We start from the raw sequence: 22,463 nt of genomic DNA, 5'->3' as shown, positions 1-22,463 counted from the left end.
TCAGCTGGAACATACTTAAAATTAATATTGCAAACTGGAAGGTTGTTTTATTATGTTATCAACAAATGAAGTAGAACCAGTTTACAACAAACAATTCATCTAGGCCACGCAAAAGTGGCACAACATAATGTTGGCACATTTTTACAACTTTAATGCAAGATGTATTTACAGTCTTAATAATTGTGCTTATAAAAAGGGGCTATGCTCTTTAAAAAAAACAAAAAACTTTCTAGTCATGACTCAGGATTGCAAAGCCTTTAAGACAAATGTCAAAGCCAACACTCATGATACGAATGAACTTCTCAAAGTTGCAGGCTGTGTAGTCATTTTAATGGCTTCATCACCTAATAGACGTGTTGGTTGCATGGCCTGACCTTTCTCTGCATCACTGACCTATCGAGGCAATATGACTGACGCCATTTAAAAAAAGGAAAAAAAAAAAAGGGCATTTGTTAAACTGGCAGCTAATGAAAATCAATAATGTAAACAAAAAACACCAATTTAATCAACTTACTGTGCAGTAGCAGTAAAACCCTGGTAACTGTTCTTCCATTAACACCTACTGTACATATTGTACAGATTTTAAAATTATATAATGGCACATAACATGAAAACAAAGAAATCAAGACAAATAAAACTCTGGAATTTCAGTGCCCAAAAACAAATTGACTTTCTCAAAGAGAATTTCTTCCAGTTCTCTGCAATGCTGGTCAAACTTGGTCAGGGTTGTGCTGCAGCACTCAAGGAGGCCAGTGCTGAGTGAATACGAACATGGAGCCTGTTCTCAAAGTCGTAGCCAGCGTAGTCCTCCTTTATAAGAAAAGAGGGAGTAAAAGTTTGTGTGTGCACTCTGCCTGTAACACAGCCCTATAAGCTTGTCACATATGTCAATGTCAGCATCCACTTAGAAAGTCAATGTTACTGTATCAGACCAGTGCCTGTAATGCAGATTCTATTTGACTCACTCCTACCTTTTGGAATTTAATATTTCATTCATTCAAAAAAAGGTTGTGGCAGGATTTGGTCTGTCAAGACTTTCATGGTGAGGTCAGACAAACACCCCTTGTCTAAACTAACAGGCCCAATGTGAGGTCTCCCACTTCCTGAGGGTCCGGGGCACCCTGCGAGCGGGAGCACCATCGGGGCAAAGTGGCTGCTCCACCAAGATTTTGTGAGAGCACTGAGCCATTAGGAAAGTCATTGGTTCCAAAGAGAATATGAACTGTCACAAGGACAAGTTGGCTAGACAGTTATTCAATCCCAATCTTTATGCATGACCCATCAAAAATGTTGAAGGCAGAAATCCAAATAAAACCGGCTCAACTCAATATTTAAATAACAATTTGATGACAGATCGTTGCCAGGCTTTGGCAGGAACAAACCATTTCCTAAAGCCTGTTAGAGGAACAGCCACTATGCAGTAAAATCCAGTGTAAAGTACCTCTCTTTGAAATTGTAAAGCAAATGAAGAAATCCACTGTACCTTGGCCTGAAGCATTAGCATGCGACCTGTCCCTGCAGACTGGAAAAGAGATAGAATGAAATATTTATTAGGCTGCATGACTTCTCAACCACTTCAGATAAAACTAGACACTGCGTCTCTGTTTTTTTTTTTTTTTTTTTACATAAAAGAAAAAAAACTTGCCTCTGCGGTGTTCAGCAGTACACAGCCCAGTTCATAGCAGGAGTAGGGCTGAACATAAGAGTTGGTCAGACGACCGACCTCATCCCTCATAGCCAGTTGGAAATACTGCAAATTAATTGGGGAACAATTTGGCCATAATACAGTAGATGAGTTTAGTTTGTTAAATAATCTGCTACTTTTTCAAGCACCATTACATTTCCTTGGTGTATGGGTACCTGAATAGCATCTTTGGTATTGTGAAGACATCCGTTTATGGCACCAAGGAGGAGGTTTTTCAGGCCTGAATTTGAAGCATCATCGATGCTTTGAAGGACTAAAATAAGAAAAATATAGTTAATATCACAACAAACACTACAAACAAAGCTTATGTTATCTGTGTTATGTGAGGCTCTTTTGAAACACTGAGTACCTTGTGCCATTGTGTGCAGCTTGACACTGGAGCTGTTGGGCAGCGCTTTCCACAGATAAAGTATCTCAATCACAGACATGATGCACAGCTCTTTGGACAAACTGGGGCTCCTGAGCTTCTCCGCCTGGTGAAATATGTGAATAAACAGTTTACTGACTTTCACTGTATTTTCCAAGAATGCATGATAGGATACATGGTATCAGCTGGATGCACACTCACCCTCTTCATGGAGAACAACTCTATCTGATTATTCTTGCGTTTGAAGAGTTTTTGAACATCCTTAAAAACAGAGAGTGCACCATCCAGATCACCTGTGGCTCCTTGGCAAACTAGACAACAGCACAACAACAACAACAAAACAAAAAAATTCAGAGGCCAAGGCTCAAGTCAGAAGAAGTGCTTCTGACTCGAACCATTTGTGTTAGTACCTGCAGTTAAATAGGCATAGTAGCACTGAGACCAACGAGACTCTGTCTTCAGTCGTTCAAAGGCCCGGTAGGCTTCGCTGTAGTTCAGTTCGATCATGCTGCACCAACCTAAAATGGTCAACAATCAGAAATTGTTACACAGTCTAGCACTAAATATGGTGGTTTAAAGTCTGAGAGAGAATATGGTACCTATTTCATATAAACAAACGTGCTGAATCTCCCTCTGGTCAGAGGCCAGCTCTAATGCATCGCTGAAGGACGTCAAGGCACTAGTTATCTGGCACTAAAAAAGGGGGAACTTTGTAGTGTGAGTAACAGTTACAGTAAGGTAAAATTGAGTTTTCCCAACTGATATAGCATCAGATTAAAAAAAAAAAAAACATGTACTCACCTCAAGCCGTTGGACTCTGCCTTTGAAAAACATGAAGAGGGAGGAGTTTGGATAGATAGCCTCTCTCTGATGGAGAATGGACTTGGCTTCTTTTAGACCTGCCCGTGTGTCTGTGCCATCTAGAGCAAAGAAGGGCTGCACTACTGTGTGGTACCACAGGAGGGCCAAACTGTGACGGAAGCACAGACACAGACAGAGTTCATGCTGTACTCCACCGGAAAACATGTCATTTTACAACCATGACTACTTGTGCAAAATGAGAGCAATGAGTAATGATTTTTGATGAATTTTTTGATAAAGCAGATGAACCGTATATAAGAAATAGTAGATAATTCTTTCATGCCTACACAATCTAGGGAGCAGTTTAGGTGGCACCACTTAAACTTGTTAGATATGACCAACTCCCACTGGTGATTTAAAGGAGTTGAGTAAATATTATTGAGTTGGAAGGATTTATAATTGATTCAATACCAAGGTATGATCTCATACAACAGAAGCCAGAGTTAGTCCAGCATTTTGTAGATTTGTTATAGGCTAATTGCATAAAGTCTGAAAAATGCTTCTTCATTGCACTTTCTGAATTAAGCTGTAATTATGTGTGGTAATCCAGAATTACAACCAAACTGCAGATTCACAAACGTACGTACTCACTCACATACTCACGTAGCTAAGGGGGCCTTCATGTCCTTACTTTCACTGGCATATGTGAGTGCTGACAAGCCCTGAAGGTGGTCGCCTGGGAAGCCGAGCAGGTTCACAATCTTCAGGAGGTGTGGTGGCACCATCGAGATGCAGAGGTGGAACAGGCCGTAGCCAAAGCTGACAGAACCTTTCAGCCTATCCAGAGCCTCTGAGCTGATGCTGTCAAACTTGTGGGATCGGCTTGGCCCAGGGGATGACGAGCGCGTGTGGTTGGGTGGCTCAGAGGATGATGACGGCGATAGAAGTGGCACCACTTGTTGTTCTGAGGCCCTTCTTCTGGTGCCCTCCTGCAGGTGTGTGATGTCACTGTAACATTTGTTGTATATCTTCCAGGCTTTACGGAGGATCCAGCCTCCTTTGATGTATGCTGTCAGGGGATTGAAGTTGAATTCATTGAAAAAGTGACTTGTTTTGACAAGCACCTCCTGGTATCTAAAAAAACAAACCTGGTTATATTTACTCCATTAGTGTCTACGCTATATAGTTTATATAAAATGACTAGCCTTCCCTTACCTGACAGCTCTTGTTTGATGAAAGACAGGACTGCAAGGTAAACCTGGCAGTCTGCAATGATGATCTGCCTCTGGAGTCGGTCCACTGCAGCCACACCCGACCTCTGAGCATCCGCCTGCCCACAAAAATACCTCACACTTACAGACTGGTGCGACAAGGGACACAGCACTTTATACAATAGTTTCAGAAGGTATTCAGACCCTTTGTACATTAGATGTAAATCAGAAATCCCTATCAGTTAATATTCAATATACACCAATATTTACCCTCAAGGATAAAATGAAAGCATGGTTTTAAAAATTTATTTTTTGTACATGATCAAGTTTTGTTTTTTGAAATAAAGTGTAGGTTTTCCTGTGTAAATCTCTACAAGTTTTGCCCATCAGCTTTGTGCAGTTTGTGTCATTCTTTACAGAAGATCCTCTAAAGATCTATGAGATTGGATGGGAAGCATCAGTTTACTGTCAACTCCAGGTCCTGGCACAATTCCTCTGTGGGGTTTAAGTCTGGACCGCTCAAGGACAATCACTGACTTGTACTGTAACAACTCCAGGATTTGACAGGACAGGTTTTATGGTCCGGGTCATTATCTTGTTGAAAAGTGAACTGCACACTCTGTGTCGGGGTGCACTCTGGATCAGGACCTCTCTGCATTGGGCTGCACTCACCCTCTGTCACTTCTGACCCTTCTTACTGTCCCTGAGAGCAACCCCCAGATGGAGTATGATGCTGATGCCACCAATGCCTCACCAGAGCAACGGTATTAACCCAGCTGATCTGCAGAGACGGGTTTGGTGTTTGGAGAGCTGCCAAATGTGTTCGGTTTTTACCTTATCATCAAGATAATCTTGTTTTCTTTATGCTCTCATAGTCCATTTATTTAGTTCTTTTTTACTGAGGCCACTCTCAATTTGCATGCTAGTTATTTTGTGTCCTTTCTCTTATCCATGTTTCACAGTAATTATATGACAGGAATCAGAAGATTCTTTATATTTCGTTGCTTGGTTTTAGTCATGTAAACTCGAGCACCTTGTGTACACATAGGTACATGTCTGTCTAATGCTAATCGGTTCAAAAGAATTATTAAAGCAAACAGGATTCATCTGACCACAATATGTAGAGCCACAGCAAATCAACATTTTTTTTAAATAACAAGAGTTAATTTTCCGATTATTAATACATGAAAAAAACAAACATGTTTTCATTTTGTAATTATGGGCTTTAGGTTCGGACTGAAGTGCCAAAATGACCACTGTCAACAGTTTCTGAAGCCACTGTATATCATGTATATTATATTAATTGACATGTAAAAGGTTACTCACACTCCGCTTGATCTTGTTTTTAATAGTTTCAATCACACCAGTGTTCTCACTCTCACACATTTTCTCTGTAGCTTTAAGGTCCTCAAAAGCCAACTGCATTTTCTCCTCTTCAAATGTCATCATGGCATTCTACAAAACAGACAAACACTTTATAGTCATCATTGTGTTACACTAATGCTAACTGCTGCTGATAGGCAGGTCTAAAAAGTGAACCAAAAAATGTTACCTGGTTGTAAATTATTCATACAAACATTTCATTTCATACAAACATACAAATTTAAAGAGGGGTCACCCTTTGTTTTTATCTGAAAGCGTTCATGTGGAACAGCTGAGTAGAACATGCAGCCACCTACACACATCAGTAACATTTTCACTCTTAATAAAAAACTGTATCTTAAACTGCTGACAACCTTGTGACGCTTGCAAACTCTCCAGGGCAAATAATTTTACTGACATCTGGTTTTTACATCTGAACAGAGTTATTGTCAGTGACTTTGGAAGAAAGTGCAAATTAAGCAAAAATAAAACAGAAATGACCAAACAAAAATTATTTTCTTCCACTTTCATGCCAGGCATGGCTTCCGTGTCCACCAAAAAACCCAATGGAAGTTCCTTGAACCTCATTTTGAAACAAAACTAGCTTGTGGGTTGTGAATCTGTCAGTCAGAATTTGGACTAAATGAGTGGCACCTTGTTGAAGCTGTAGCTATCGCTTTGTGACTCACCAGAAAACTGACAAAACTGGCCCCAAAACTCATCAGAGGACTGTGGTTCCTGCAAGAGATGATGAAAAAAGAGATAGTGATAGATAAAGGGCTTAAAAGAATGAGCGTGGTGATAAAACTGTGTAGAGTGTCTTTGATGCATCAAGCACTGGACAAACGTTGAGGCAAAAAGTCACAGTTAGCGAAAAGCGTCACAGCATTGGTAGTAATTTAATGCTCTGCATTATGCAACACATCTATGACACCAGGAAATTGGTTAATAAAGACAGTCACATTTTTGCATGTCTTTAATGTCCTTCACTTTCCTACATCATCAAAAAAAAAAAAAAGGATGACAGGCAGGGCTTAAGGTAATTAGTGGGAGAGGTGACATTTAAAGCTTTCAGGGGGAGGGGCAGGACACACAGGGGGTGTCTTTCTGTGGCATCTATGTTTAAAGTGTAGCCTTCCCAGAGATATCAACCCTTATAACACCACCACAGCATGACTGAGGAAGATTCGTGAAATCAGCACGCGTCGGGCGTGAGAGCCAGGATTCCCAAAAGTTTTAACTTAAAGAGTTAAAGAAGGTTAGTCCAGTAAAATCCAAGTTCCCCGTGGTGGGAAAAAAAAAAAAAAAAAAAACACACAACATTTTGAACGGCATGGTTTCTCAGTTGTGTGTCCGGATCCAAACAGGTTCATTTACAGGTTAAACCCCCCTGAACAAAAGGAACTGTTTGCAGAACAGGCCTGGGCATGTGCAACTATCCAACAACTTTTACATGGTTGTGAAATGTAAACACGGAGCCAAAATGACAAATACGTCACAAACCTGCTCAAAGGAACTTAAAGCAAGTTGAGTGTCATGACAGGAAGCATCTGATCATACAGACTGACCTGACCTCTGCAAGTGTGGCAGTGTAAGAGACAGGAGACAACCACAAACCTGTCTGAGCAGGTGTGTGTGTGTGTGTGTTGTGTTAATATTTATATGATTATACAAACTGAACACAGGAGGTGCTGGTCTGTTTGAAGCCTTACATGCACTTGTACACAACATTTAACAGCCGCCTGAGAAAACAAACACAAACACACACACACACACACACACACACACACACACACACACACACACACACACACACACACACACACACACCTGTATTTTTTGAACAGCTCGTCGCTTTCCTTGAAGCCGTTGTTGAGCAGCAGGTTTATCCCTCTCAGGGCGAGCTCTGCGTCGTTCACCAACACCGGCTTCTCCTCCTCGGCGCCTCCCGGGGCCGGTTCCGCCGGGTCCGCCATTGAAGCAGCCGATACCGGAGGGGAGGAAGTGAAGGCAGCCGGGGGAAGGGAGGAGGGGACGGGCGGTAATTCCCCGGTTAGTTTAACTTACAGGCAGAGGAGCAGCTGTGAGCACACGCAGTTTAGAGCCATGTTTTCGGGTCGGTTAGCTGTCCGTCTTCCTGCCTGCCGGGCCGCCGCTCCACATTCCGGTGCTGCGGTGCTGCGTTCACGTGCTGTCAGACAGGAAACGTGTGGCCTTCACTTGCTACGGGAATTGTCGCTTTTCCGATGAGAGGCACGGGCTGTGCACAAATAATATAATAATAATCACTGCAGAATATATTACATTAAGTGATCTGATCTGTCAAAAATGTATACTTACAATATCAGTGTCATGAGATTTTTTCTTTGTTTTAGTTTATTTTGAGCTCAGTTATTGTGATTAATGAAATTGTCTCCTTTTTTGGGTCAAGTAATTGATGTGGACAGAGTTGTGTTAATCCAAACTGCATGGATAAAACCAATATTTACAGCTGGCAGAACAGAAAATATATTTTTCTTTATCTGACCAAGAGTCAAAACCTGCATATGGTAAATTGACAATAAATGAAAATTGGGAAAACTGGCAAATATTCAGATTTGCAGTTGTATATGAACTGGGATGTAAGTGAACAATACAGGTGGAGGTTGCTGATCTACCAGTTTTCTGCTGTGTGCCTTGAAGGAAGGTCTCGGGTTCGAACCTGTCTGGGTGACTAAATTGTCTGTAGTGTGAGTGATGGACTGGGCTATAGCAAGGAAAAGGTAGATGGATGGATCATGACATGGATTATCTGATAACTGTGCCCTCCACAGACTGGACCCCCCCAGAGACAAGAACAGACCCCTCCAGAGACCGGCGACTTGACAACTTTTCTGATACCAAAATGATACCAAAAAAAGGGTAATTTATATTTATCCAACCGTACAATCAAATGTTTACACAGGTTGCTGAGTACAATTCAACAATTAATCCCAGATTTCTCAAAAATCATGTCTCAGAGCATGAAATAATATGCACTGTCAACATTTTCACAAGTTAAAGGATATTTTTCAAGCCCTAACTACAGCACATTTACAAAGAACATTTCTCAAACAGATTGCAAAACAGTGGTCACAGCACGGGAATGGATGTACAAATGTGTCAGATTTTCATGCATATACTTTCTCATATCACTTGTTTTGGAGTAAATGTACAAGGCAAATACGTAAACACTTGCTAGTGAGTTTAATTACATCATTTTATTTTTTGTTTATTACTTTAACGTTTTAGTAATATGAGCTAAATGGTCCCATTACTGTATGACTGTATTTTCAACGTAGAGAAATGTTGTTTTATGGCTGCTATTAACAGCCACACATAACATCCTCATTTATGTGAGAGGAATGCAAAATGGAACGTGAATTTAGAGCAACAGTAATACAATATGGGAAAAACCACATTAATTTACTCTCCAGTTAAAATGCTATGTTCTACATGCAGGTATATGGAAGTGAATATGAAATTGCATGGCAACCCCTAAAATGTCACTGAAGTAAAAACTCTGGTTGTAAACATAATTATTCGACAATAAAGTTTTGAGTTCAACAAACAAGAAAAAGAACATTGACTTCTAACTGATCTCCATCCAAAAAAAAAAAAAAAAAAGTCACAAAAAGCATAATTTTGTTTTTCATAAAGTGCGGGGTTGCTCATGCTGCAGCCCTGATCAATCACAAGCATATTCAGTAGACTTTGGTTGTCAATGGAGAATTAATAGACCAACACGTCAGACTGTAAAGCAACTGTAATGAATATGTTGTCGTGAATTGGTGCCATGTTATGTGGTTTTATCACAAAATAAATACAAAACAGTTAAACAGAGCAAACACTCACACTGACACACACTCAAACACTGAAACACTCTTCTCATAATATGTACATTCAAACACATTCTCTGTCTTGGAAACTGATTGCACAATGACTTTGCTGTGGATGTGGTCCCTAGGCTTGTTTAGTGATGATGCAGTGAGACACGTTCAGCCCGGACACTCTTTGAGGTTGACTGGACCAAAGACAGAAGAAAGTCTCTCAAAAGAGACAGTGTCATCATTGATCCTCATGTCCTGGATGCATCCCACGAAGGACGATGTGACGGGGAGCATCTGCTGCATCGAAATCTCTGCAACGAAAAGGCACGCCGAGTTAAGTGATTTTTTTTCCAAATGTCAGCATTTTGCTGTGTTATCACATTTTATTGTGTACAAAAAGATGTAAACCAAACACCCAGAGTGACAGCGTAACACTCACCAGGAATGCCACCCACATACAGGGGGTCTTTGGTCAAAGTGATCGTGGAAGATGGTGGTCCAATCTTGTAACTGTCCACTGTGTCCACATGAAGTTGCACAATATGTTTCCTCTTGATTACTAGAGGACACATGGACAGGAACGTCATGTAGATCATCATTACGACAGCAACCTTACAGGCATTAAAAATCATTTAGTTTGTCCTTTATAATTCTTATCCCACTTTCTTTTCTTTTTTTTTTTTACCTGAAACTTTATGAAACATTCCATCACAGAGGGAAGCTTTTGGCTTAACCGACACCATGAATTCTCCTTTTCCGTTGTTAACCTGCACCACCACCTGCAAACAAGAGCATGTCCAAACATCATCCTTTCAGTAACATAGGAGGTGGAAGTCTTGGCATGAATTCAGTTTAGATTTACTTTAGGATCTGTTGCCGATGTGTTTACGATGGAGAACAGAAGCCAAGAATAGTGCAGCATTGTTGTTTTGGTTTTTGTTTTTCCTGCTAAGTCATGAAAATCCACTAATATGATAACAACAAATAGATTGCCTAGTCTCACCTCTCCTCTCAGCATGTAGATGCTGAGATAGTGGCCAATCATGGGCCCATATTGTGTCCTGCCAAAGTCACCAACATGTAGCAAGAGTCCAGTTGGATTGCGTGGACGAATATTAAACAGCAGCTCAAAGCTGGAGCCCACAACAAAGGAGTCGTCTGAAACAGAAAAACACAACAACGTGGGTCTCTTTTTTGCCAGTGTTGCATATAATTATGACTGTGAGTAGCAAGATAACAAGAAATAAATAACTGATATGAAATGTTCTAGCAATCTGACCATAGTATGGTCAAGAATGTGTTACTGACTTTTTTCATGGATAAACATATTTGTCAGTCTGTTGTCAGATTGAGAACTCACTGATGATAACATGAGCTCTGTTTCCTGAGAAATAAGCCCCTTTCTGTGTCTGTCCCTCGAAGCAGGGGCCAGCACCGTGATTTGTGGTCGGATTTAACATTGGTGCTCCATTCATTTTGAAATTGCGGATACAGCCAGACACACTTTGTTTTGGAAGGGCCTTTGCCTGGAAAAAGAGATAGCCATAGGAATTCTGGACATTTTGATATATGAAAATTTGCCAGTGTGCACTTGTTTTCTTTATTTTACCTTTAACTGTTTGTGAAGGGATTCTGGAGCACTTCCCAGGTACAAAGGTGAAATGAACTGCCGCATTGATGTTAACTCTGTGCTTGACAGCTGACCATCCTGAGCTCTGATCCCATCCACAACCAATCGGAATTTCTTCTTCTCCAAACTGAAAATGACCTACATACATAAAGCACAAGAAAGTGTTTAGTTTTAATCTGTGGCATGGAGATCAGTAACTCAACAACAGCACTTCTAAAAATTACACAAATGCTTTGTTGAGTCTTTGTGGAGATACGATTAAAATTAGCTAAAATGAGTCCACTGACCGAATGCCACTTTCCATCATTGTACTTTTCTCGGTTGAAAATCTCCTTTTGTTTGCCAACAGACAATCTGATCCTGCCCTTGGACAGGTACAGAGCAAGGTGAGCACGCTCTCCTCTGGTAGCAGCAAAGAACAGCAGGCCTTCAGGAGATCGAGTCCTGACATCCAGAGAGAAGTGGGGTCTGGCGAGGATAATCAGAAGCAGCAACTTCAGTGTTTGTATGTTCTGGATTTAACTCTGTATGTGTGTGTGTGTGTGTGTGTGTGTAAAGACGTATTTGCAGTGGGGTGAGACTGCTTTCTGACCTGGGCTGTAGGACCTGTAGGGGAAGACTGTAGCTCAGGCTGCTAACAGCCCCCCCAAGGCGATAACCGTGCTGAACCAAGGCTGGCTGTCCACACGCTGATGCACTCTCATTTATCACCTCCATCACACTGTCCTAAAACAGCACACACACAAACAAAACAAACACTCACTCAGCATAATATGTGAAGAGAAGAAGAATGCTGTCAGAGAGTATACAGTAATGACAACAATGTATAGGAAACCTAGGTATTATGAACTAATTATGATTATTTCCCCAGTAATAATAATAAGTCAGTCGATTTATTTTGAGATCATTTTTCTGTCTGAAACCTAAAAACATTCAGTTTAGTACCACTGTTGGCTAAAATCATTCATGAAAATGGTCAAATGCAACCTTACAGTTATGATTTCAGCACTTACAGAGTAAGTACTGATGGTGACAGGATAGAGTACGGACCTGGTAATTATGGCTATAGATATTTAGTTTAGTACATTAAGGCGTTTGATTCAAGTTTGTTGTGTTTCAAAAAACCCCCACAAACTTTTAGTGTAGGTTTCAACACAGTTATGGCTTCATGCTTGCACAGCTGCTTGTTCCAGCATGCAAGAAAGTAGCTGCTCTTATGCTTTGGACAATTTCAGTTTGGCAAACGCCCAAAGATACTCAGAGATGAAGTCTTAACAGGCTCAGACTGTCCTTAAATGGCTCATGAGGTCTTGATATGATAGAAGAAATCAATAATTGCTGAGCGTCAGCTTTAACCTCACAGCTCATTACACAGTGTGATGTATGCTGCTTCTCAAACTCCAGGTGAAGCACATAAATTATGCGTGACTTTTAAAGCATTGCGTATTCTGTACTAGAGTCCAGCCTGTAGTGTCAGCTGGGTATTGCACTCCTGTTAACTCATGCAACACCAGAAAATTAATTATTGAATCAATACTGTGATGCAAAGGACTTAAAGAATTGATGGTAGTTGTGATGTGGTGCCTTTTAAACAGACAGCAGAGTTTAGTAAGTGATGGTTGGCATGCAAGACCGGGTGATTTGGTGAAATAGAGTAATCATGCTTTTGAGATCTGAGATTTGTTTGATGTATGAGTTATATTGGTATAATGAGAGTTACTTATTATTGAAAAGCACGAAACAAAGTCCTATTTATACACTTAAGTTCAAGTAGGCCTCCAATATTTCACTACAAGATCAGGCTTAGCTGTGAAATATTTACACTTAATCGGAGGGCATTATTGATGGAAGCGTAAATTTTGTTTTGTATCTCATAAGATTTTTCTGACTGACAACAGAAATTCATAGGTGTTTTTCAATCAAATCAATTTGAATTCAAACTTAAAATCAGTCTGTGTCCTTGAGAGTAGAATAAAAAAAAGTCAAATTCATGTGAGACAAAGTACCAGAGTCACAGGCCAAAAATTCTCCATTGTGATTATTGGATGTGAACATTATATAAAATGGTTACTGTGTTCAGCTTCATGAAAATTTAACTGATGGTGAACTTTCCATTTCTATCATACAATCAGACATATTGCTTGTTGATTCTTGATTGCATTACGTGTGAGAATAGTGAGTCAGATCAAACGTGCTTGAAAATGACAGTTAGAAAGTGGCTCATTACTAAGTTAAATGAAAGAAAGAGAAGAGACATGAGATGATTTCAAGCTTGTTATTCACAAGTTTTTGTTGCTAGTTATTAGGATTTTTAAATAGAACAGACAAAGATACAATACATTTTATAATTCTTGATTACTGGAACATTCATGCTTTTTTTTTTATTTAAGTACACTTTATATGAATGAGCTGGTTCAAAATGACAGTTTTTCATGTCAATATTAGATTCTTGTCAGCATCAGCAGGTCTTAGGGCTCCTTCTTCTTCATCTCTAGAAACAAGGCAGCAGAATTTTATGTAAACAATGTCAACAAAAGAAACGCTGTGTAAATACAAAGTGTGAAAGTAAGTCAGATCGACTTACTGCTTGTGAGTTGAATCAATCTTCAAGTCACCGTATTCATAATGCACATGTTAGTCTTGACGGTTAATAAAATAAGAAATAAAATCTATTTCGCTTGAAAGTTTACACTAAAAAAGGCATCTCTTGATTCAGAGAGCGAGAACCTAGCTGATTTCCTTTGAACAAAAGGCCAAATGTCTCATCTAGGGCCAAGTTGTTCACTTATTTAAAGAAAAACATCACGATCACAATAATGAACTAATAATCAAAATGGATCACAGTATGTGTGAGAATGTAAGTGTAAAAATCCTCACCTTCTTAGAAATGCGATCTCGCATCAGTTGAGCAGGACTGTCAGAATAACAGACATCAAGCAGGACGTTTCCAGAAGCTGTGAAGTTGCTTAAGTCCTCAGGCTTGAACATATTACCTTCCCTGCAAACAGAAAAAAAAACAACATATAAAGGTAATTCTTGTATATACAGCAGTTTGCTCCACTGCAATAAGAACAGGGCACTAAATAGATTTGGAGCAGAATGATCAAAGATTACCGTCTTATGTAGAGGTTAGAAAGGCAGCCTTTGAACTGCTGTTCTCCCAGGACCACAGCACCGGCTGTATCAGCTATAGAAGTGCTGCCACTCTGCTCCTGACCTTCATCTTCATCATCGATGAGCAGGCCAACCCTGGTTTGGGAAAATCACCATATTACCATTGATTAAAATTCAATTGCAAGTTAGGCCCATGTATTACTTAAATATGCATGGAAAGTCAGATTAATATGTGATAATGTGTAAAGGTAAAATCACGGCTTTCTTCGTACTTTCCAGCTAATCTCGTTACAGTCAAGTAATGCCACTGGCCATCGTGGTATTGTTTGTTAGACTTCCACATCTTGTTGTTGAAACTGAGAGTTAAGTAGCCATTGTCCAGTGCAAGTTTAATCCCATTAGCCTGGAAAAAGACAGAAAAATAACAGTTCTTTGAAATTGGAGCATTTTCTCCCTGTTGTCTTGCCTAAATCAGATTCATTTGAGTTAAAGTATGTAAAATATGAGCAGATTTAAGTCAAATACACAAAAGTGAAGGACTGACCGCCTCTTTGTCCTGTAGAATGAGGCCCTGATTCTCTGTGCTCTTGAATCCGATAGAGAGAGTAACAGAATTGGCCAAGTTGAAGTCTGTAAACCCAGACGACAAAGAGCTCCCCAAGCTGAACTCTGCTTTACGAGGAACCTAGACAAGAATGCGGACATTATACGTTAGTTCACTGGGCAGTGATACAAATGGACAGACAAGTTCATGATCGGGGATGCAAAGGTTTATGCCATACCAGGGAGTCCTTGGGACAACCTTTGCTGATGCCGAATTGCTCATCAATAGGTTTGAAGTCTTTATTCAGCTTCAAATTCTTCAGGCATCCTTTGAATGGCTGTATGTTGATGTTGTATCTGGAAGGAGGAAGGGAAAATCTAGTTACTGTCACTGACATTCACAGAAAATAATAATTCAATAGCTAGAAGAATAACTACATACTTTTCTCTCAACTCCTGTGGTGCACCACCAATGTAGTATTCCTTAAAGTCATTATTGTACTGATGTTTGATTTCGGCTACTGTATCGCGTCCAGCACGGACCGCAAATGACCTGCCTGTGCTGATGATGAGGATATCTGTCCAGTCAGTTGTCTGAGGAAAGGGCAGAAGAGCAGAATGAGGTTGAAAGAATGACTCTTTATTTAGCTGTGTGGAAGATACTGGAGAAACAAACAAAGAAGAATAAGAATAAAAAAAAAAAAAAAAACTCTTACCGGGAATAGCTTGGTTTTGCTTATTGCTGGTTCACTGACAGCACTGTTACGTATAACAATGAAGCCCTTCTCTAATGTCACAGTGAAGTATGTGTCCTGTGTTTAGGAAGAAACAGCAGAAACACATTTGTACAAATTGTGGCTCTATTTGTATGTTTATACAATCTACACGTGCATGGAGCGGAATTTACCTCAGTTCCGATGTATAAGAGGAGACCATTCTCTGAACGAGCGAAAACTGACATACCGATGAGGAGCACATTATAAGGTTTTCCAATAACCACTCTTCCATAGCCAGTGCCTTCAAAGTAGTCAGAATCCATTGGTGGCACATATCTAGCCAGAGGGAAGAATCAAAACTTTTATTTTATTTACTTTTATTTAATCAAAAACAGAAAGAAGAAAAAAAAAGGCCACAACTATACAAGTGTTCAAGATCATAAAAGATCATAAAAGAGAAATACAAGCACCAAAAAAGCACCAATATGTAGTTAAAAACCCTTTCTCAGGAAGTGCCCTTGTGATTAAAAAAAAAAAATGTATATATTACTGGAGCAGTGACATAAACTATAGTTGAGCCTTACTGAAAATTTCAAACACTAGATGGCAAGACATCAAGCACATAACATTAATTTTCTCCTGCATGCTTTTATAATGACACAGCCGAGAAAAGACAGTCATGTAAACAAATTTAAAGTTTTAAAATATGTCAAAATATGGCTTTTTCTGGACATACCTCTTGCATGGAGACTCGATATTAACTTTCTCGGCGCTTTGGAAGTTATAGAGACTGACAATTTTGTCATTGAAGGAGGAGAACTCAATGCAGCCACGGTAGCCGGGGTAGTTCAGAGAAGCTGGTGGCTGTGGTACAACAGTACAAGTACAACAGGAAAGACAATTAGTAACTCATAGCTGAGACAAACAGTGAAAGGGAAATATGTTGCTGCTTATTTTCAATTGTAGCTTACAGTGAAGTCTGCAGGGTAACCTCCAACGTAGAAGACAATGTCACTGATGTCCAGGAGGTTCTTCTTCTCATTTCCCACCTTATCAGTCTTAATAGACTCACCAGGAGTGCTCGAGGTGCTATCTTTGGTCAGGATAATCTTTGCGTCTTGGTAGATTCTATATTAGATGGAGGCAGAATGCATTATAGCCAAATTTACAGCACTCACATTCTCCACAAATTTGCCGGTTGTTCTTCATTTCAAAATACAGACACAGAAATGTGGTAAGTTACAGCGGATAAGGGTGCATATTAAAAATAAATGGCAGGTAAATAACTCACTAAGGTGTGAGCTTACCTGCTCAGCTCCACTCTGTCAAACTTGGCGGGCTCAGATGCAGACATGGTGATGGCACCTGATTTCATCTCATATTCCACTCCGTTCAGCTTGTACACACCGTACAGAATGTTTCTCTTCAGGTACATGCCGATGTAGTTCTTAGAAGACTGCAAAAGTTGTTGTGGTTTGTTAATACCTTGTACAGAATTACAAAGAAATTGTGTAATTGCGTATTAGAATTCACTAACATCTCTATTGCCAAGGTACATGACAAACATGTCTCCTCCTCTGGTCTGTCTGCGTCGGCGACTTCCATCTCCTCTGCCTTCAGAGTCAGGCCTCTGCAGGGACAGAGACAGGGATGTGTAGGCCTTCAGATCCTCAAGATCCTTCGGAGGACGCAGCTCCACATGGCCATCGCCTGCGAACTTCATGGGGATGACAATCTGTGGGGGAGATGTGAAATAAGAACCGACAAGGACAGATACAACACACAAGTACAGTTTTGTTTTTCCAGTTAAGTTTGAAGGTATACACAGAACACGGGCTAATATGGGCACATTAACAGAGTGGGCGCTCACCCTGTTGGCCGCGTCCCGGGCCTGTTCAATCAGGTCTTTGATCTTCTTGATGTTCTCAGAAATGTTGTTGATGGGTGAGAACTGCGATGTGAGGTTCTCTACCTCTGAGATCTTATTGCTCAGAGATGGGATGGTGTTAAGCAGGTCCTTCACTGCAGGTAGACATAACAATCAGTGAGAAACTTCTTTTCTGTACTTTTAAATGTCAACATTTTCTTGAAAAAACGTGGAATTTTCTGATTCTTACCCGACTTGTCCACACTGTCCAACACATTGCCTAAGTTGGAGTCCACAGGAGTGAGACTGATCTTGTCAATTTCCTTCTTGATGTCATTCAGTTTGTCCATAGTGTTGCTGGCTGTATTGTTGGCTAGAGCTGCCTTTCTTTTAGCTTCATCAATCATATGACTAACGTTATCTGCGTGGGAGAAATTTGTAATTAGGGAAAATGAAAAGGAAATATGAATTCTAGTACATTCAGTCAAGCATTAATTGCTTTACCTCTCTTAATGTCATTTAGTTGGTTTTGTGTATCGAGCAAGTCTTTCTCCAGAGCCTTCTTCTTCTTCTCAGCTTTGTTGAGGCGATTCTTCAGGTCATTAATGTCACCAGCAGCATCTGTCAAAGGAAAACTATGATTAGTGGCTGAGCTTTGGAGTATTTTTAAACTCAAAAGTTCAGACATTGAGAATGAGAGCCTGTAGTTACCCTGAAGCGTTCCCTCTGCATCACGTGCATTCTCCAGTAGGTCATCACTGGTCTCTTTCAGTTCTTTAGCTTTTTCTGTGAGTTTTTGGTTATTTACGCTCTAAAAAAAAAAAAAGACAATATATACACTGGTTTAAGCGACTCAATATCCTAAAATATTAAGTGTCAGTATGAAATGCTTAGTTAATTTTAGAGAATCCCAGAAAAGTGTTAATATATTGAAGATGTGAAGTGTGCGGCTTACATCTAAGGCTTTGTCTGCTGCACTTTTGGCTTCTTTGGCTGCTGCCTCAGCAGCATTGACGGCATCTGTGATGTTCTTGTAGGTATCAATAGCATCTTTGGCATCACGCACTTCAGTGCGTCCACTTGCATTTTTCACAGCACTGTCATACAAGGTAACACCGAAACAAAATAAGAGAAATTGAATGCGTGCAAAAATTATAAAAATCTTAGGTAGTTAGAATTGAAAAATGAAAATAGCACTGAAGTGGGAAAGTCCCAGCAGCAGCAACATACACTGTACTCTCTCCGTAACCCTTCAATACACTCATCAGACTAAGGTTACACTGAGATTAGGTTTATTCATTGTTTGCATAGCAAACCTACTCTTCAAGTTCCTTTGCCAGCTTGTCAAGATTCTTAGCATGATCCTCTGCAGCCTCCACGAGGTCCTCCTTGGCAGCTGCTTTGGTAATGTCATTCACTTTCTTAGTCAAATCAGTCTTGGCACCATCAAGCTTCGCTGCCAGCTTTTCGTACTCCTGACGGAATAGAGGGCAGGAATAGGTACAAGCTTCATAGCACAGTAAGCAAAAACACTGATCATTATCTGAACAGGTGACATGTTTGGACCTGGCGATGTGGGATCAGAGCTGATGGTATATATTATTAGATAGCTACAGTGAGTACTGTGTGTCAAAATATTGTGACTTCTATTTAGAAGCAACTGTATAATTTTACACATCTTTCAGTGTAAGAATATGTCAGTAATTGTTTGTCAAATGTACCGTTTTATCGTCCGTGAGCTTTTTCACCAAACCCTTCATTTTCTGCAGCTCTTCGTTTGCCATGTCCATTTGGTCTTTGACGGTCTGTCGCTCGTCTTTTAAGCTTTCAATGCGTTTCTGAAGGAAACACATGAATCTATTTTTATATCGTTACAACTCTGTAAACACTCATACAAATAATTCCAGTAAGACAAACCAAAAACAGTGACGTACCATACAGACTATTTAATTTCATATCAATGACGTATTAAAAATTAAATAAGCAAAAATTGTTCTTTACTGTTTAACTACTTGACATTTGACTTACCTGCAGATCTACCACTGACTGAGCACTGAGTCCGTTCTCTGCGTTGGCTTTTTTCACCAAGTCAGACGCCTCCTTCAGAGCCTTGTCCAGGTCTTTCAGCTTGGCATCATAATTCTTCAGAAGTTCTTGAATCTTGTCTGCTGCGGCCTCGTTCTGTTCGGACTGCTTAGTTACATTTGCCGTTATGTAGTCCAGCACTGGAGAATAGAAAAGAATGCAACAGAAATCTGAGCAGTCTGCAGCGGTACATGCACATCGGTACTACTACAGTGGATTTTTTGGAGGGTTTGCGCTCCAGATAGGTTTTGTTAGAATTTCCTGAAATGTCTCATACGTTTCTTGGCCTCCTCCTGTTCTTTCTCAGCAGCTGTCTTCTGAGGGGTAAAGTTCCTCTTCTCCATTTCGTCCACCAACCGCTGAGCATCTTCTAGCATTTTACCCAGGCTTTCATTGGGCAACGAATCACCTCTGCCTGTATTCTTCAGCTGGTTAAGCAAATCTATAACCACACAAAAATACTCAGTCAAACACTGGCTTAAGCTCTGATTTCACTGGAGGTTACCATTTTATCTACAAGTCAAAAATATTGTTACACAAATTAAAGCAAGTGAGAGGAGGAGGCCAAAAGAAAGATCAAAACACATAACACAACATCACCAAGATGTACTGGCACGGTATTTAAGTTTCCCTTTACCTTTGATTTTCCTGAACATGTTTTGAATCTCTGAGTCCAGATCCTTCGCCTTTTTGTGGGTTTTTTCCACATTTGCCACTGCCTTGTCAGCATCAGTAGCCATTTTATCTGCCTAAACAAAAACACATACCAACAAAGAAAATTTACACCCTTTTCCATCCCCCTTTTTTGGATGCTGATATATTAATACACACTAGACAATAGCTCCAGAAATTGTACCTTGTCTTTGAGAGAGTCAATGTCATCTGCGAGAGTGCTTGTGTCATCTTCCAGCTGGTTGACTCTGGAGTTTTCGGTGTTGATGGCAGAGCTGAATTTGTTGACAAGGATCTGCAGAAAGCACAGTGGCATAAATTTAAAGTAAGCAACAGATTCAGATTCAGAGGTTGGTCGACTGTCAAAGGGGCTGTTTTCAAAAATTCTGTGGGTATACTCTCTTGAATATTATAGATTAATAAAAAATGCACACTGAAGTGGGGTGGAGCCGATGCTCAGATTACAAGTGAATGAATGACAAATCCGTCGCCAGTAACACGTGTTGACGCACAGTTTGGGGGACAAAATTCACTGAGATTACTTATCAGCTGGGATTTTTAATGTTTGAACAAGCGCACCCATCCTGCGCCATACCGCTTGGGTGTATGTGTGAGGCTGTATGTGTGCGAATGGCTAAGAACTGGCTATGTGCAAAGTCCAAATTTTAAAAAGCATATGATGTGTATGAATGTGTGTGCTTTTCTTCTCATTTTTAACCACACATATGGCCATCAAAGCAAGTGAGTATAGCTACATTACACTGGCAGGTTACCTTGGTGTCTGACACAGCCTTTTCCAGTGTCTTCAGCTTGTCCTGAGAGGAGGCACTGGCAGTGGCATTGTCCAACTGAGTCTTGATCTTTCCCATCTCATCATCCAGCTTCTCCAAATCATGGAGTAAAGTCTGGGCACAACTGTCACACTCTGGAAAAGAGAGGAGGATTTGATTGAAAAAATGATCCTACTGCATTTATCGCACACTGGATGTAACTGGATGTAAATTTACCTTGGCAACTCTCATCTGTGTTTGTGTCTCCAGGCTCCAGTGTGTTCTTGCATACTGAAAACACAGACACACACAAACCCAACATAATTGTTTGTTTGAATTAAATGAATAAAAAGGTGGCAAAAATATTAACTAGATTATGATAGTGTTTTTTCAAGTCACTCCACAAACTGACCTCCAGTCCGGGGATCACAGTTGTTACCATTGCCATTGCAATTACAGGGCTTGCAACTTCCTCCCAGTGTCAGTGGACTACCATAATACCCAGGAGCACATCTATGGCAAAGGGGAATAAATAAGTCAGAATAATGAGCCTAAAATATCTGGATAGTATTATAACATCATTGCTTGTCCTAAGACACCGACTAGTTCATACTGACACTCACCTGTCACACCTGTCTCCAGTGTAGCCTGATCTGCATATACACTGTACGTCTCCAGATGCCTCCGTGCAGCCTACTGCAAAGCTGTCGAGTGATTGCGAGGATATGAATTAATGTCTGAATCACAATATTTCATTCAGCTGTCTAGGAATGCTTTTTTTTTTTTTTTGGTCACCCACCTATTTGAAGGCACACTGAATGGGCACGGGCACACTCTGCAAGTCCTCAGAACCGCGTTTCCATAGTAACCTTCTTTGCAGCGCTCACATCGGTCTCCAGCTGTACTGTACTTACAGTTCTGAAAAAAAAAAAAGGTAATGTAATCATTAAATTATTTGCAAAATTTCATGTGAGGGATGAAAGTTGTGAAGATACACAAAACACTCAACCGCACATGCACTTGTGCTTAAATGATCGACACATGGCCTACTAAATCAACCGGAAGTGAAGTCTTTTACTACACAGATGGAGCAATGTAAACTTCTGGGGGCAAAGAGAAAATACATTTTCATAAATAGTGTATCTGATGAACTCAACTGAAAATCATTTTCAGTTCTTTGTGTCCATTTGACGTCGAGCTGCTAGGGTGTGGATCCATGTGCACATTGAGCACAGGCCTGGTCTTGAATGCCTTGCATAATAACAAAACCAAGGTGGCTGGGATTTTGAAATGCGTAAAGGTTCATTCTCCCAACAAGGAGAACAATAAGGAAGAGGGGCATTTGAAGAAGACGAGACTCTGACTAAAAATTGGCTCATGCTTGGGTCATCTTGGCTCAAGTAGCAACTCTTTACTTCAGTGCTTTTGTGTCAACTAACCATAAACCCACCCTAACCACTATACCTGCAGTCGAGAATTCATTAATAGGACTCAAAGTTCCTTACCAAACACTTCCCCGTCCTGTCTTCACACTCATCGGCCAGACCATTGCACTCACAGGGCACACAGCGGCCCAAGTAAGGCCCACTGCTATCTCTGTAGAAACCAGGAGCACATTTCTGGAAAAAATACACACAAATATATAGAAATGATTACTAGAACTCGAGTAGAACACAGTATAACCCAAATACCACTTTATAAGCACATCTGAATTTAGAAGCAACTATGTTGTTTGAAAATGACAATATTAAGAAACTTTTATTGATAAAATT

General features: G+C 40.3%; 2 protein-coding genes across 5 annotated transcripts in view; both read right to left on the bottom strand.

Annotated features, from left to right (window-relative positions):
* Window positions 1–23: 23 nt before the first annotated feature.
* LOC115057641 (tetratricopeptide repeat protein 39C-like) lies at window positions 24–7,621 on the bottom strand. Of its 2 annotated transcripts, none has more exons than XM_029524814.1 (14): window positions 7,277–7,621; window positions 6,136–6,184; window positions 5,411–5,539; window positions 4,089–4,203; window positions 3,537–3,942; window positions 2,874–3,042; window positions 2,672–2,765; window positions 2,483–2,590; window positions 2,274–2,383; window positions 2,055–2,178; window positions 1,861–1,958; window positions 1,646–1,750; window positions 1,484–1,522; window positions 24–810 (listed from the first exon to the last, which is right to left on the bottom strand). In XM_029524814.1, exons 1-14 carry the CDS (start codon window positions 7,420–7,422, stop codon window positions 721–723), a joined length of 1,782 nt encoding a protein of 593 aa, XP_029380674.1. In that variant the 5' UTR covers window positions 7,423–7,621; the 3' UTR covers window positions 24–720. The 2 variants fall into 2 exon arrangements, with proteins under 2 accessions (XP_029380674.1, XP_029380673.1); XM_029524813.1 differs by having other exon boundaries at window positions 3,537–3,980; window positions 4,094–4,203.
* Window positions 7,622–8,306: 685 nt separating this feature from the next.
* The window catches only part of LOC115057632 (laminin subunit alpha-3-like), a 50,660-nt gene continuing 36,503 nt past the window's right edge, over window positions 8,307–22,463 (bottom strand). For 2 of the 3 annotated variants that reach the window (XM_029524800.1, XM_029524801.1), the window contains 37 exons: window positions 22,197–22,310; window positions 21,491–21,609; window positions 21,315–21,395; window positions 21,104–21,204; window positions 20,929–20,982; window positions 20,695–20,846; window positions 20,106–20,216; window positions 19,887–19,998; window positions 19,527–19,691; window positions 19,193–19,389; window positions 18,886–19,002; window positions 18,485–18,639; window positions 18,120–18,261; window positions 17,876–17,975; window positions 17,669–17,785; window positions 17,415–17,585; window positions 17,168–17,319; window positions 16,835–17,032; window positions 16,605–16,753; window positions 16,269–16,425; window positions 16,034–16,161; window positions 15,489–15,633; window positions 15,298–15,393; window positions 15,024–15,175; window positions 14,821–14,938; window positions 14,583–14,723; window positions 14,311–14,441; window positions 14,039–14,173; window positions 13,802–13,922; window positions 11,517–11,650; window positions 11,212–11,392; window positions 10,904–11,062; window positions 10,655–10,820; window positions 10,298–10,452; window positions 9,980–10,073; window positions 9,734–9,853; window positions 8,307–9,605 (listed from right to left, as the gene is read on the bottom strand). In XM_029524800.1, coding sequence (XP_029380660.1) covers window positions 9,463–9,605; window positions 9,734–9,853; window positions 9,980–10,073; window positions 10,298–10,452; window positions 10,655–10,820; window positions 10,904–11,062; window positions 11,212–11,392; window positions 11,517–11,650; window positions 13,802–13,922; window positions 14,039–14,173; window positions 14,311–14,441; window positions 14,583–14,723; window positions 14,821–14,938; window positions 15,024–15,175; window positions 15,298–15,393; window positions 15,489–15,633; window positions 16,034–16,161; window positions 16,269–16,425; window positions 16,605–16,753; window positions 16,835–17,032; window positions 17,168–17,319; window positions 17,415–17,585; window positions 17,669–17,785; window positions 17,876–17,975; window positions 18,120–18,261; window positions 18,485–18,639; window positions 18,886–19,002; window positions 19,193–19,389; window positions 19,527–19,691; window positions 19,887–19,998; window positions 20,106–20,216; window positions 20,695–20,846; window positions 20,929–20,982; window positions 21,104–21,204; window positions 21,315–21,395; window positions 21,491–21,609; window positions 22,197–22,310 — 4,983 coding nt within the window. In that variant the 3' untranslated portion in view covers window positions 8,307–9,462. Of the gene's footprint in view, window positions 9,606–9,733; window positions 9,854–9,979; window positions 10,074–10,297; window positions 10,453–10,654; window positions 10,821–10,903; window positions 11,063–11,211; window positions 11,393–11,516; window positions 11,651–13,264; window positions 13,416–13,801; window positions 13,923–14,038; window positions 14,174–14,310; window positions 14,442–14,582; window positions 14,724–14,820; window positions 14,939–15,023; window positions 15,176–15,297; window positions 15,394–15,488; window positions 15,634–16,033; window positions 16,162–16,268; window positions 16,426–16,604; window positions 16,754–16,834; window positions 17,033–17,167; window positions 17,320–17,414; window positions 17,586–17,668; window positions 17,786–17,875; window positions 17,976–18,119; window positions 18,262–18,484; window positions 18,640–18,885; window positions 19,003–19,192; window positions 19,390–19,526; window positions 19,692–19,886; window positions 19,999–20,105; window positions 20,217–20,694; window positions 20,847–20,928; window positions 20,983–21,103; window positions 21,205–21,314; window positions 21,396–21,490; window positions 21,610–22,196; window positions 22,311–22,463 lie in introns of those variants that run through there. The other variant, XM_029524802.1, reaches the window with a different exon arrangement.

This window comes from Echeneis naucrates, chromosome 17 (assembly GCF_900963305.1).
Source record: "Echeneis naucrates chromosome 17, fEcheNa1.1, whole genome shotgun sequence".
NCBI lineage: Eukaryota > Metazoa > Chordata > Actinopteri > Carangiformes > Echeneidae > Echeneis > Echeneis naucrates.
Note: the sequence above shows the minus strand (reverse complement) of the source record. Positions and strands in the feature narration are given on the sequence as shown.